At 52.3% G+C, this 15,116-nt stretch overlaps 3 protein-coding genes across 3 annotated transcripts; all 3 read left to right on the top strand.

The window, feature by feature from the left end:
- Positions 1-833: 833 nt before the first annotated feature.
- On the top strand, positions 834-2,306 carry LOC105720679 (protein FAM90A5-like). The gene is made up of 3 exons (XM_064369791.1): positions 834-844; positions 936-1,040; positions 1,343-2,306. The coding sequence occupies exons 1-3, from the start codon at positions 834-836 to the stop codon at positions 2,304-2,306; spliced, it is 1,080 nt and encodes a 359-aa protein (XP_064225861.1).
- Positions 2,307-5,223: 2,917 nt separating this feature from the next.
- On the top strand, positions 5,224-8,077 carry LOC135271791 (putative protein FAM90A26). Its single transcript, XM_064369772.1, has 4 exons — positions 5,224-5,346; positions 5,974-6,173; positions 6,499-6,607; positions 7,124-8,077. Exons 1-4 carry the CDS (start codon positions 5,224-5,226, stop codon positions 8,075-8,077), a joined length of 1,386 nt encoding a protein of 461 aa, XP_064225842.1.
- A 2,921-nt stretch (positions 8,078-10,998) lies between these two features.
- On the top strand, positions 10,999-13,851 carry LOC110567501 (putative protein FAM90A26). The gene is made up of 4 exons (XM_064369774.1): positions 10,999-11,121; positions 11,749-11,948; positions 12,274-12,382; positions 12,898-13,851. The coding sequence occupies exons 1-4, from the start codon at positions 10,999-11,001 to the stop codon at positions 13,849-13,851; spliced, it is 1,386 nt and encodes a 461-aa protein (XP_064225844.1).
- Positions 13,852-15,116: the final 1,265 nt, after the last annotated feature.

The raw sequence follows: 15,116 nt of genomic DNA, 5'->3' as shown, positions 1-15,116 counted from the left end.
TTTTCCTGCTCCTCCTTCCAGGTTCACTTCCTCCTCCTCCTCTTCCTCCTCCTCTTCCTCCTCCTCCTCTTCCTCCTCCTCCTCTTCCTCCTCCTCTTCCTCCTTCTATTCCTCTTTCCTCCCCCTCCCCCCTCTCCTCCCCCTTCCCCTCTCCCTCCCATCCTCCTCCCCCTCTTCCTTCTCCTCCTCCTCCATTTTCTCTTCCTTTAGGCAGAAGCTCCAGGATCACTTCCTCCTCCTCCTGCCCCGCTTCTCCTCCTTCTCCTCTCCTACATCTCCTCCCCCTCCTCCATTTTCTCTTCTTTAGGGAGAAGCTCCAGCTTCACTTCCTCCTCCTGTTTCTCCTCCTCCTCCTCCTCCTCCTCCTCCTCTTGTTCCTCCTCCTTCTCTTCCTCCTCCTCCATTTTGTCTTCTTTAGGGAGAAGCTCCAGATTCATTTCCTCCTCCTGTTCCTCCTTCTCCTCCTCCTCCTCCTCCATTTTCTCTTCTTTAGGGAGAAGCTCCAGGTTCACTTCCTCCTCCTGTTTCTCCTTCTCCTTCTCCTCCTCCTCCTCCATTTCTTCTTCTTTAGGGAGACGCTACAGGTTCACTTCCTCCTCCTGTTCCTCCTTCTCCTCCTCCTCCTCTTCCCCCTTCTCCTTTGTGTTTTCTCTTCCTTTATTTCTGTGAGGCCAGAAATTGGTGCTGCCATTCACATTGGTGAATCTCGACCCTAATCCTCATGACCTTTCTGAGGAAAAAGTAAAATTCTGCAAAATATGTAAAGAGATTTATTCTGAGAAAAATATGATTCACGATTTCCTGTGGCACAGCCCTCAGGAGGTCCTGAGAACATGTGCCCAAGGTGGTCAGGGAGCAGCTTGCATTTATACCTTTTACGTAGACATGACTTCAATTAAAAGCATTTAAGATATCCGTTGCTTTTGTCCAGAAAGGTGGGACAACCTGAAGCAGACGGGCTTCCAGCTTATAGAGAGATTTAAAAATTTTCCAGTTAATAATTGGCTGAGATTAAAAGCAGGATCAACTGAAACAGCTGTCCGACCATTGCAAGCCTGCCAACAACACTTTCCTAGTGGTATGAGAATATTAGGTCACTCCAGTTAATCCCCAAGACACAATCACATCAGCAATGATATTTTGTAGATCACTACACCTAGTTCCAGAGCTTGCTTTTCACGTGTCTCGTCCTGATCAGCACTCACTTGAGGATCAGTCCCTGCTTCCAATGACTGCCTGTCAAGACTGTATGAAGAATGTCAGGGTGTGAGCACCTCGTGTTTGGCTGTGCTGGGTTTTCTGTGGGCTGGATGTGCAGGAACATCTAACGTGTGTGGTTTCCTTTCCTTCAGGTGGCAAGCAGGCCAATGCCGGTCCACACCACCAAGAGGAGGCCAGTCGTGGACGCTGCTCTCACTGACGGCTCAGCTCCCAAAAGAGCTGACAGGGGCTCCACCTGGGCTTCATTGTCTCCCCTCAGAAAAGCCAGTGTGAGCTCCTCCTCAAGTCGTGGACCCACGGAACCACAGACAGGGGCTGTGGCCCATATCCCTCAGCCTGCATTCCGGCGCCATGGCCCGCAGCCTCTCCTCTTGGTGAAGCCCACAAACAGCCGCCCTGAGGGTGGCTGCCGTGAAGTTCCCCAGGCTGTCTCCATCACCCACGGCCTGAACCATGTCATCGACCCCCAGGCACAAGACAAACGTCCTGCTGTGACCTCACAGCCCTGCCCACCAGCCGCCACACACAGCTTGGGCCTAGGCTCCAATCTCAGCTTCAGACCAGGAGCCAAGAGGCCGGCCCAGGCTCCGATTCAGGCTTGCCTGAGTTTCCCCAAGAAAGCCAGATTCGGTCCCGTCCAGATCCCCGAAGACAGCATCCAGGGAGGGCAACTGGGGGCCCTGGAGACTCTACAACCTCTGCCAGCTCTAACTGAACTTGGACCAAGTAGGTCACCCCAGATAAGCAGGAAGACACCCACCCCTATGCCCGGCATCGACCTGCAGCCTCTGCAAAGCAGACCTTGCCTGCCGACTGCCCAGGCCTGCACCATGTCCCATCACCCTGCGGCCAGCCAGGATGGAGACCAGCCTCTCAGAATACTCTTCAGGAGACTGGAAGACGGAGGTTGGAGCTCCAGGTTCCTGACGGCTCCCTCATTCCACGCTCTGGAGGAGCCGGGAGCCGTCCCGACTCAGAGCCCTCATGTCACAGAGAAGTCTGAGGGGCCCTATGTTTGTGTCCCACCCAGTGTCCTCTATGAGGACCTTCAGGTTTCCTCTTCCTCAGAGGAGGAGCTGGACTGACCTGGAGCGAGACTGCAGGTGGCAGGGGATTCCTGGCCTCCAGCTCCCGTGACTCAGAGGGGACTGTGGGACTGAGGAGCCCAGAGCGGGGAGCAGAAGGTGTGTGGTGACTCAGAAGCTCCCCAGCTTCTGAGGCGCTCCTGTGCATGCTGGAGCCCAGATCAGGCCAGGACCAGCTGCAGAGACTCTGCCTACTTGAATTCTGGTGAGGGAAATTATATTTGGAATGGGTCTCCTGAAACCCACCCTGAAAAGCTTCTGTACCAGGGATTCATTGTGTAAGAGACTGGGTGTCCTGCACGAGTCAGTCTTCCACTCTCATGTCAACTGGAAACTATGGAATTACTCTGTGTCTGCTCTCTACATGACTGAATATGGGAAAAGTTAGGGAACCCTGATAGGTGCCCCTCTTCAGCCACGCCCCACACTGAGATTGGTGTTTTGGACCCTGGGATGGGTTCTGCCGAAAGCATTCTTGGGGTCTTTCCTCAGCCTTGAAAATTGTGGTAGGGAATGCCTTTGTAAATATGTGTGGTTAATTTGTTGGGAAGTTAATAAAATTATTGGAAAAGACGACATTCTGTGTTTCGACTCTCATTGTGTGTTTCTTTTTCGCCGATTTTCCAAGGGCTTGAAGGTCTCTCCACTTTCTTAGCAATCCACAGCGTTGACGAGATTGTTTCTCCCTTTGATTTCCTAAGAATCTACAGGCGTTGGAAAATCTGCGCCCCACTCTACCAACACACGTACCCAGTCAAAATCTGCCAAGTGAATCTCACGCACATTGCGGACGTGATGAGCACGGCTTGCACCCATGAGTCCCCGGTTGGCTCACAGGGATGCCAAGTGTGTGGTGAAAATTGTGATGGTCCCCATGAAGCCGCTTCCCGGTGTGCACAGGAACACTAGGCACAGTTTCATTGGCCAATTAGACCCCAGTAAAGCTGAAGTACATTCCGAGGTCAAAGATTCATCCCGTCTTCTTTTCGGATGCCTGAGCCCCGGGCCATTGAGTCACTTCCCACACGATCCTAAGAGGAGGTGACGTTGAGAATCACTGAAAGAACCAGGCAAAGACATCCATCATGCACAGACTGTCTCCATCCTCTGACCTGGGAACAACTCTGACCAGGATTCCACATCTAGGAGGTCTCTGAACTGAGAGGGATTGTCTGAGAAAGACCAAACGGTGGCTCCCCTTCCGTTGCTATAGAGGGTCATTATCTTGATTATCTACCTGACCTAAAAAGTATCAGTATCCAAAATCAATAGGAGAAACTCTCTGCTCCCCTGAGAGCAAACAGGATGATGACCAAAATGACCAAAGAGCATGGAAGGAAACGTTATGATCAGAAAGCTCACGGAACCAGCTCAAGGCGGTGGGGTGCGGGGTTGAGGAGGGGCATGGGGGGTTGGTAAGAAGGTGTTCCACCCTGAATCATAAATAATTAATGAAATGAAAATGAAAGGGGAATCAAGCTTCAACAGGTGCAGTGCATCCCATGGGAAATCGCCCAGTTCAACTGTTGTGTATTTCCGCATCTTCTAAAAAACACATGTAAAATAAGACAGAGTTACATCCACAAATGGAATCTTTCTGACAGGAGACACACAGTCTTTAAATCTTGCTGGTGGACACATGGGTTTTAGAATGTTTGTCAGTAGTGAACGTCATTTTGGAGTGGGCTTTGTAGACAGACATTTCTGGGTCATGTAATTGGATTAAGTTGATTAGGTGAGGGTACATTTCCGGATGGGTGTCTCCAGATGCAGTATAAAAGGCAGCCTGCAGAGCCCAGTTCCCTCTCAGACCCTTCCTCTGGCTTCCTGGAGGCTGCATCGCTTCCCGCAGGGCTGCTCCAATATCTGCCCATCTGAGCGCCAGCCGACGAACCATAGTAGACCTGCCATTTCAGGTTAGTTTCACTGAAAAATTGTTTGTCTCACATCATTCCTGAGGAGTTGGAAGGAAAAGAGACAAAGAAAGGTGAAAGGAACAGATCACATTGGGGTAATGACTACATGATAGGGTAAGACGTGTGTTCTTGTTACTAGTATTTCCTGGAACAGAAACTGAGAAGGTATTTCCATCTTCTTTCCATCCCTGGAAAGAAGATGGAGATGGAAATGGGAACAGAAATGTTCTCCATCATGCCGAGTTGCTAGGTTAATGGAAAAAGAATTGTGGAACGAGGGTGGTTTGTCTTTTAGTCATGTAAGAAACTGATATGACCTTAGTTCACCCTGTTTCCATAATTCGTATGGAGCCTATAAAATACCAGAAAAATAAAGATGGGGGCTGGGGCTGGAGCTCAGCCAAAAACATAGAACAGGGAAGACCATATCCAGCTATGGTGATAGAGGGGAAGATGATTTCTTTTTATGAATTTCTATTTGGCAGCTGCCAAGTCAGATGTCCAGAGGAGCAAATCAAGTTGTGATAGGAAGCATCTGTTATTCCTGATTTAAAATAGACCTGCCAAAGGGGCCCGCAGACCATGCCCTGTAGTTTTGACTGTTGTGAGCGTCAAGGGAGACAGAATCACTGTCTTTCCTAGTAGGCTGAATCATGATAGACCTAAGTCCAGTCTCCAGAATCAGTTGTTGGGGGTTGAAAGCTCAGCTCGCCATACAGAGGCCACGGGACCCGTGGCAGGCGAGGTTTCCTCTTGGACCAGGCAATCCTGGCAGAGGAACATACGGTAATCTGAGGATGCACATCACATTGTGAGCCACAGATTGGACCAACTGCTGGCAGGTCTCCTCATGACCACAGCAGCAAGGAATTAGGTGAGGGCTTGTGGGTGTGTGAATATCCAGTGTGCTTAACTGTGGATTTGTGTGTGTTTGTGTGTGATTCAGGTGACCCGACAGTCGACCCTGAAAAACGCAGACATCAAACCCCCAGGAGTTGAAGATGATGGCATGCCGTGACCCCAAGAGAGGGGCAAACAGACTCATGAGAGTCCAGACCCTCAAGAAGCAGCAGAGGGCCCCAGCTGGGCCAAGGGCTCCCCCACCCGATGAGGAAAATCCCAGGGTAAGTGTAGTCCTGGATCTTTTGGGCATCAGGGTGTCCCGTGGTCCTCAGGGACTGGGTTGGATTCAAAAGAGTTCTATTACCCCCACCCACATTGCTTTTTCTTTTTTTTTTTTCTTTTTTTTTTTTTTTTAAATGAGACAGGGTTTCACCATGTTGGCCAGGCTTGTCTCAAACTCCTGACCTCAGGAGATCCACCCGCCTCGGCCTCCCAAAGTGCTGGGATTACAGGCATGAGCCACCGCAACCGGCCCAAATTTCTTTTTCTATCCAAGGTGGGCCTGGCTTGGGTCCTCCTCTCAGGCCACACAGGTCCCTTGAGAGACCCTTGAGAGCAGACTCCCTTCCTGCCTAGAATCCCACGTAGCCAGTTTTGGCTGTGTTGTTGACACTGGGTTTATGCTCATACCCTTAGAACCTTGCGTGTTCCCGTTAAGAGTTTCTCTGTAACATGGACTCCGGGAAGGAACACCGTATCTGAGCTCTCCCAGCACTTAACGGCCCCCATGCCACCGTCCCCTCCCTGGAATCCCTACTGAGCTCTGAATTCCCAATCTGTCTCATTTTTGATATTTGATTTCTGCCTCAAATGCTCGTGCACTGACAGCACTTCCTTTCTACCCACAGGTCAAGTGTAAAGACTGCGGGGCCTTTGGCCACACGGCCAGAAGTACAAGGTGCCCCATGAAGCGCTGGAACGGAGCCCTGGTCCCCCAGACCTCTGTCAAAAAGGAAGGGAAGGAAAATCTGAAACCGTGGAAGCCCCGGGTTGAGGGGAACTCGGGGCCCTGGAGCAAGGAGAAGGGAGAGAATGAAGAGAGACCAAGGTGAGCAGTGGGAGGGGTTTTCACCGCTCTTTGGGTACTGCCACCTAAGAGCTGGGTGTCCTCCAGGGTGCCACACCCAGGAGCTCCCTTCACCCTGGGAGACCAACTCAGGGACGGGAGAGGCAGGGGTGTTTCCTGGAGGTTGCCCAGGACAGGGGAAAAAGAAATGGAATGCAAAGGAACATCCTTAGTTGGGAAACCTAGAGGGCCGCCTGGAGGATGGGAAGCTTGGCACATGAGGGAAGGGGACTGGGCCCCAGATGGGGTTCTCCCTGTCCCCTGGGGAAAACTAGGGGCCATCACCTGAACTTTGTCTGTTCTGCAGGCCACAAGACCAGCAGAGGAAGGCTCTCCTCCAGATAATTTCCGGGAAACCTCAAGCCAAGCAGCTGCCAAATCGAAAAGAATCGACGGAATCCTGTGACTATCTGAGGGTGAGTGTCGCCCTGGGCCCCTCCTCTTTATCTGCTGTAGGTTACCCTGGGGGACTTCCTTTCAGGCCCCTGTCTGTGGGAGGGAATCCGGAAACCCCTCCTCCTTGCCTTCTCAGCCTCGGGGTCTCAACGACCCTTTCAGGTCTATTTGATTCCAGGTGAAGGCGTTTAAGGACGCCATATTTCCTGGTGCTTTCTCTCTGTCCGACTATTGCAAGCCTGCCAACAACACTTTCCTAGCGGCAGGAGGACATTAGGTCACTCCAGTTAATCCCCAAGACACAATCACTTCAGCAATGATATTTTGTAGATCACTACACCTAGTTCCAGAGCTTGCTTTTCACATGTCTCGTCCTGATCAGCACTCACTTGAGGATCAGTCCCTGCTTCCAATGACTGCCTGTCAAGACTGTATGAAGAATGTCAGGGTGTGAGCACCTCGTGTTTGGCTGTGCTGGGTTTTCTGTGGGCTGGATGTGCAGGAACATCTAACGTGTGTGGTTTCCTTTCTTTCAGGTGGCAAGCAGGCCAATGCCGGTCCACACCACCAAGAGGAGGCCAGTCGTGGACGCTGCTCTCACTGACGGCTCAGCTCCCAAAAGAGCTGACAGGGGCTCCACCTGGGCTTCATTGTCTCCCCTCAGAAAAGCCAGTGTGAGCTCCTCCTCAAGTCGTGGACCCACGGAACCACAGACAGGGGCCGTGGCCCACATCCCTCAGCCTGCATTCCGGCGCCATGGCCCGCAGCCTCTCCTCTTGGTGAAGCCCACAAACAGCCACCCTGAGGGTGGCTGCCGTGAAGTTCCCCAGGCTGTCTCCAGCACCCACGGCCTGAACCATGTCATCGACCCCCAGGCACAAGACAAACGTCCTGCTGTGACCTCACAGCCCTGCCCACCAGCCGCCACACACAGCTTGGGCCTAGGCTCCAATCTCAGCTTCAGGCCAGGAGCCAAGAGGCCGGCCCAGGCTCCGATTCAGGCTTGCCTGAGTTTCCCCAAGAAAGCCAGAGTCGGTCCCGTCCAGATCCCCGAAGACAGCATCCAGGGAGGGGAGCTGGGGGCCCTGGAGACTCTACAACCTCTGCCAGCTCTAACTGAACTTGGACCAAGTAGGTCACCCCAGATGAGCCGGAAGACACCCGCCCAGGTGCTCGGCATCGACCTGCAGCCTCTGCAAAGCAGACCTTGCCTGCCGACTGCCCAGGCCTGCACCATGTCCCATCACCCTGCGGCCAGCCAGGATGGAGACCAGCCTCTCAGAATGCTCTTCAGGAGACTGGAAGACGGAGGGTGGAGCTCCAGGTTCCTGACGGCTCCCTCATTCCACTCTCTGGAGGAGCCGGGAGCCGTCCCGACTCAGAGCCCTCATGTCACAGAGAAGTCTGTGGGGCCCTGTGTTTGTGTCCCACCCAGTGTCCTCTATGAGGACCTTCAGGTTTCCTCTTCCTCAGAGGAGGAGCTGGACTGACCTGGAGCGAGACTGCAGTTGGCAGGGGATCCCTGGCCTCCAGCTCCCGTGACTCGGAGGGGACTGTGGGACTGAGGAGCCCAGAGCGGGGAGCAGGCTTTGTGTGGTGACTCAGAAGCTCCCCAGCTTCTGAGGCGCTCCTGTGCATGCTGGAGCCCAGATCAGGCCAGGACCAGCTGCAGAGAGAGACTCTGCCTACTTGAACTCTGGTGAGGGAAATTATATTTGGAATGGGTCTCCTGAAACCCACCCTGAAAAGCTTCTGTGCCAAGGATTCCTTGTGTAAGAGACTGGGTGTCCTGCACGAGTCAGTCTTCCACTCTCATGTCAACCGGAAACTGTGGAATTACTCTGTGTCTGCTCTCTACATGACTGAATATGGGAAAAGTTAGGGAACCCTGATAGGTGCCCCTCTTCAGCCACGCCCCACCCTGAGATTGGTGTTTTGGACCCTGGGATGGGTTCTGCCGAAAGCATTCTTGAGGTCTTTCCTCAGCCTTGAAAATTGTGGTAGGGAATGCCTTTGTAAATATGTGTGGTTAATTTGTTGGGAAGTTAATAAAATTATTGGAAAAGACGACATTCTGTGTTTCGACTCTCATTGTGTGTTTGTTTTTCGCCGATTTTCCAAGGGCTTGAAGGTTTCTCCACTTTGTTAGCAATCCACAGCATTGACGAGATTGTTTCTCCCTTTGATTTCCTGAGAATCCACAGGCGTTGGAAAATCTACGCCCCACTCTACCAACACACGTACCCAGTCAAAATCTGCCAAGTGAATCTCACGCACATTGCCGACGTGGTGAGCACGGCTTCCACCCACGAGTCCCCGGTTGGCTCACAGGGATGCCAAGTGTGTGGCGAAAATTGTGATGGTCCCCATGAAGCCGCTTCCCGGTGTGCACAGGAACACTAGGCACAGTTTCATTGGCCAATTAGACCTCAGTAAAGCTGAAGTACATTCCGAGGTCAAAGATTCATCCCGTCTTCTTTTCGGATGCCTGAGCCCCGGGCCATTGAGTCACTTCCCACACGATCCTAAGAGGAGGTGACGTTGAGAATCACTGAAAGAACCAGGCAAAGACATCCATCATGCACAGGCTGTCTCCATCCTCTGACCTGGGAACAACTCTGACCAGGATTCCACATCTAGGAGGTCTCTGAACTGAGAGGGATTTTCTGAGAAAGACCAAACGGTGGCTCCCCTTCCGTTGCTATTGAGGGTCACTATCTTGATTATCTACATGACCTAAAAAGTATCAGTATCCAAAATCAATAGGAGAAACTCTCTGCTCCCCTGAGAGCAAACAGGATTATGACCAAAATGACCAAAGAACATGGAAGGAAACGTTATGATCAGAAAGCTCACGGAACCAGCTCGAGGTTGTTGGGTGCGGGGCTGGGGGTAGGCATGGGGGATTGGTAAGCAGGTGTTCCACCCCGAATCATAAATAATTAATGAAATGCAAATGAAAGGGGAATCAAGCTTCAACAGGTGTAGTGCATCCCATGGGAAATCGCCCAATTCAACTGTGTCTATTTCCCCACCTTCTAAAAATCACCATGTAAAATGAGACAGAGCTACATGCGCAAATGGAATCTTTCTGACAGGAGACACAGAGTCTTCCAATCTTGCTGGTGGACATATGGGTTTTAGAACGTTTGTCAGTAGTGAACGTCATTTTGGAGTGGGCTTTGTAGACAGACATTTCTGGGTCATGTAATTGGATTAAGTTGATTAGGTGAGGGTACATTTCCGGATGGGTGTCTCCAGATGCAGTATAAAAGGCAGCCTGCAGAGCCCAGTTCCCTCTCAGACCCTTCCTCTGGCTTCCTGGAGGCTGCATCGCTTCCCGCAGGGCTGCTCCAATATCTGCCCATCTGAGCGCCAGCCGACGAACCATAGTAGACCTGCCATTTCAGGTTAGTTTCACTGAAAAATTGTTTGTCTCACATCATTCCTGAGGAGTTGGAAGGAAAAGAGACAAAGAAAGGTGAAAGGAACAGATCACATTGGGGTAATGACTACATGATAGGGTAAGACGTGTGTTCTTGTTACTAGTATTTCCTGGAACAGAAACTGAGAAGGTATTTCCATCTTCTTTCCATCCCTGGAAAGAAGATGGAGATGGAAATGGGAACAGAAATGTTCTCCATCATGCCGAGTTGCTAGGTTAATGGAAAAAGAATTGTGGAACGAGGGTGGTTTGTCTTTTAGTCATGTAAGAAACTGATATGACCTTAGTTCACCCTGTTTCCATAATTCGTATGGAGCCTATAAAATACCAGAAAAATAAAGACGGGGGCTGGGGCTGGAGCTCAGCCAAAAACATAGAACAGGGAAGACCATATCCAGCTATGGTGATAGAGGGGAAGATGATTTCTTTTTATGAATTTCTATTTGGCAGCTGCCAAGTCAGATGTCCAGAGGAGCAAATCAAGTTGTGATAGGAAGCATCTGTTATTCCTGATTTAAAATAGACCTGCCAAAGGGGCCCGCAGACCATGCCCTGTAGTTTTGACTGTTGTGAGCGTCAAGGGAGACAGAATCACTGTCTTTCCTAGTAGGCTGAATCATGATAGACCTAAGTCCAGTCTCCAGAATCAGTTGTTGGGGGTTGAAAGCTCAGCTCGCCATACAGAGGCCACGGGACCCGTGGCAGGCGAGGTTTCCTCTTGGACCAGGCAATCCTGGCAGAGGAACATACGGTAATCTGAGGATGCACATCACATTGTGAGCCACAGATTGGACCAACTGCTGGCAGGTCTCCTCATGACCACAGCAGCAAGGAATTAGGTGAGGGCTTGTGGGTGTGTGAATATCCAGTGTGCTTAACTGTGGATTTGTGTGTGTTTGTGTGTGATTCAGGTGACCCGACAGTCGACCCTGAAAAACGCAGACATCAAACCCCCAGGAGTTGAAGATGATGGCATGCCGTGACCCCAAGAGAGGGGCAAACAGACTCATGAGAGCCCAGACCCTCAAGAAGCAGCAGAGGGCCCCAGCTGGGCCAAGGGCTCCCCCACCCGATGAGGAAAATCCCAGGGTAAGTGTAGTCCTGGATCTTTTGGGCATCAGGGTGTCCCGTGGTCCTCAGGGACTGGGTTGGATTCAAAAGAGTTCTATTACCCCCACCCACATTGCTTTTTCTTTTTTTTTTCTTTTTTTTTTTTTTTTTTAAATGAGACAGGGTTTCACCATGTTGGCCAGGCTTGTCTCAAACTCCTGACCTCAGGAGATCCACCCGCCTCGGCCTCCCAAAGTGCTGGGATTACAGGCATGAGCCACCGCAACCGGCCCAAATTTCTTTTTCTATCCAGGGTGGGCCTGGCTTGGGTCCTCCTCTCAGGCCACACAGGTCCCTTGAGAGACCCTTGAGAGCAGACTCCCTTCCTGCCTAGAATCCCACGTAGCCAGCTTTGGCTGTGTTGTTGACACTGGGTTTATGCCCATACCCTTAGAACCTTGCGTGTTCCCGTTAAGAGTTTCTCTGTAACATGGACTCCGGGAAGGAACACCGTATCTGAGCTCTCCCAGCACTTAACGGCCCCCATGCCACCGTCCCCTCCCTGGAATCCCTACTGAGCTCTGAATTCCCAATCTGTCTCATTTTTGATATTTGATTTCTGCCTCAAATGCTCGTGCACTGACAGCACTTCCTTTCTACCCACAGGTCAAGTGTAAAGACTGCGGGGCCTTTGGCCACACGGCCAGAAGTACAAGGTGCCCCATGAAGCGCTGGAACGGAGCCCTGGTCCCCCAGACCTCTGTCAAAAAGGAAGGGAAGGAAAATCTGAAACCGTGGAAGCCCCGGGTTGAGGGGAACTCGGGGCCCTGGAGCAAGGAGAAGGGAGAGAATGAAGAGAGACCAAGGTGAGCAGTGGGAGGGGTTTTCACCGCTCTTTGGGTACTGCCACCTAAGAGCTGGGTGTCCTCCAGGGTGCCACACCCAGGAGCTCCCTTCACCCTGGGAGACCAACTCAGGGACGGGAGAGGCAGGGGTGTTTCCTGGAGGTTGCCCAGGACAGGGGAAAAAGCAATGGAATGCAAAGGAACATCCTTAGTTGGGAAACCTAGAGGGCCGCCTGGAGGATGGGAAGCTTGGCACATGAGGGAAGGGGACTGGGCCCCAGATGGGGTTCTCCCTGTCCCCTGGGGAAAACTAGGGGCCATCACCTGAACTTTGTCTGTTCTGCAGGCCACAAGACCAGCAGAGGAAGGCTCTCCTCCAGATAATTTCCGGGAAACCTCAAGCCAAGCAGCTGCCAAATCGAAAAGAATCGACGGAATCCTGTGACTATCTGAGGGTGAGTGTCGCCCTGGGCCCCTCCTCTTTATCTGCTGTAGGTTACCCTGGGGGACTTCCTTTCAGGCCCCTGTCTGTGGGAGGGAATCGGAAACCCCTCCTCCTTGCCTTCTCAGCCTCGGGGTCTCAACGACCCTTTCAGGTCTATTTGATTCCAGGTGAAGGCGTTTAAGGACGCCATATTTCCTGGTGCTTTCTCTCTGTCCGACTATTGCAAGCCTGCCAACAACACTTTCCTAGCGGCAGGAGGACATTAGGTCACTCCAGTTAATCCCCAAGACACAATCACTTCAGCAATGATATTTTGTAGATCACTACACCTAGTTCCAGAGCTTGCTTTTCACGTGTCTCGTCCTGATCAGCACTCACTTGAGGATCAGTCCCTGCTTCCAATGACTGCCTGTCAAGGCTGTATGAGGAATGTCAGGGTGTGAGCACCTCGTGTTTGGCTGTGCTGGGTTTTCTGTGGGCTGGATGTGCAGGAACATCTAACGTGTGTGGTTTCCTTTCCTTCAGGTGGCAAGCAGGCCAATGCCGGTCCACACCACCAAGAGGAGGCCAGTCGTGGACGCTGCTCTCACTGACGGCTCAGCTCCCAAAAGAGCTGACAGGGGCTCCACCTGGGCTTCATTGTCTCCCCTCAGAAAAGCCAGTGTGAGCTCCTCCTCAAGTCGTGGACCCACGGAACCACAGACAGGGGCCGTGGCCCACATCCCTCAGCCTGCATTCCGGCGCCATGGCCCGCAGCCTCTCCTCTTGGTGAAGCCCACAAACAGCCACCCTGAGGGTGGCTGCCGTGAAGTTCCCCAGGCTGTCTCCAGCACCCACGGCCTGAACCATGTCATCGACCCCCAGGCACAAGACAAACGTCCTGCTGTGACCTCACAGCCCTGCCCACCAGCCGCCACACACAGCTTGGGCCTAGGCTCCAATCTCAGCTTCAGGCCAGGAGCCAAGAGGCCGGCCCAGGCTCCGATTCAGGCTTGCCTGAGTTTCCCCAAGAAAGCCAGATTCGGTCCCGTCCAGATCCCCGAAGACAGCATCCAGGGAGGGGAGCTGGGGGCCCTGGAGACTCTACAACCTCTGCCAGCTCTAACTGAACTTGGACCAAGTAGGTCACCCCAGATGAGCCGGAAGACACCCGCCCAGGTGCTCGGCATCGACCTGCAGCCTCTGCAAAGCAGACCTTGCCTGCCGACTGCCCAGGCCTGCACCATGTCCCATCACCCTGCGGCCAGCCAGGATGGAGACCAGCCTCTCAGAATGCTCTTCAGGAGACTGGAAGACGGAGGGTGGAGCTCCAGGTTCCTGACGGCTCCCTCATTCCACTCTCTGGAGGAGCCGGGAGCCGTCCCGACTCAGAGCCCTCATGTCACAGAGAAGTCTGTGGGGCCCTGTGTTTGTGTCCCACCCAGTGTCCTCTATGAGGACCTTCAGGTTTCCTCTTCCTCAGAGGAGGAGCTGGACTGACCTGGAGCGAGACTGCAGTTGGCAGGGGATCCCTGGCCTCCAGCTCCCGTGACTCGGAGGGGACTGTGGGACTGAGGAGCCCAGAGCGGGGAGCAGGCTTTGTGTGGTGACTCAGAAGCTCCCCAGCTTCTGAGGCGCTCCTGTGCATGCTGGAGCCCAGATCAGGCCAGGACCAGCTGCAGAGAGAGACTCTGCCTACTTGAACTCTGGTGAGGGAAATTATATTTGGAATGGGTCTCCTGAAACCCACCCTGAAAAGCTTCTGTGCCAAGGATTCCTTGTGTAAGAGACTGGGTGTCCTGCACGAGTCAGTCTTCCACTCTCATGTCAACCGGAAACTGTGGAATTACTCTGTGTCTGCTCTCTACATGACTGAATATGGGAAAAGTTAGGGAACCCTGATAGGTGCCCCTCTTCAGCCACGCCCCACCCTGAGATTGGTGTTTTGGACCCTGGGATGGGTTCTGCCGAAAGCATTCTTGAGGTCTTTCCTCAGCCTTGAAAATTGTGGTAGGGAATGCCTTTGTAAATATGTGTGGTTAATTTGTTGGGAAGTTAATAAAATTATTGGAAAAGACGACATTCTGTGTTTCGACTCTCATTGTGTGTTTGTTTTTCGCCGATTTTCCAAGGGCTTGAAGGTTTCTCCACTTTGTTAGCAATCCACAGCATTGACGAGATTGTTTCTCCCTTTGATTTCCTGAGAATCCACAGGCGTTGGAAAATCTACGCCCCACTCTACCAACACACGTACCCAGTCAAAATCTGCCAAGTGAATCTCACGCACATTGCCGACGTGGTGAGCACGGCTTCCACCCACGAGTCCCCGGTTGGCTCACAGGGATGCCAAGTGTGTGGCGAAAATTGTGATGGTCCCCATGAAGCCGCTTCCCGGTGTGCACAGGAACACTAGGCACAGTTTCATTGGCCAATTAGACCTCAGTAAAGCTGAAGTACATTCCGAGGTCAAAGATTCATCCCGTCTTCTTTTCGGATGCCTGAGCCCCGGGCCATTGAGTCACTTCCCACACGATCCTAAGAGGAGGTGACGTTGAGAATCACTGAAAGAACCAGGCAAAGACATCCATCATGCACAGGCTGTCTCCATCCTCTGACCTGGGAACAACTCTGACCAGGATTCCACATCTAGGAGGTCTCTGAACTGAGAGGGATTTTCTGAGAAAGACCAAACGGTGGCTCCCCTTCCGTTGCTATTGAGGGTCACTATCTTGATTATCTACATGACCTAAAAAGTATCAGTATCC

This window comes from Aotus nancymaae, unplaced genomic scaffold (assembly GCF_030222135.1).
Source record: "Aotus nancymaae isolate 86718 unplaced genomic scaffold, 86718_ANA_hifiasm-v0.15.2.pri h1tg000090l, whole genome shotgun sequence".
NCBI lineage: Eukaryota > Metazoa > Chordata > Mammalia > Primates > Aotidae > Aotus > Aotus nancymaae.
The sequence above is the reverse complement of the archived record's forward strand: the minus strand, read 5'-3'. Positions and strand labels throughout refer to the sequence as shown.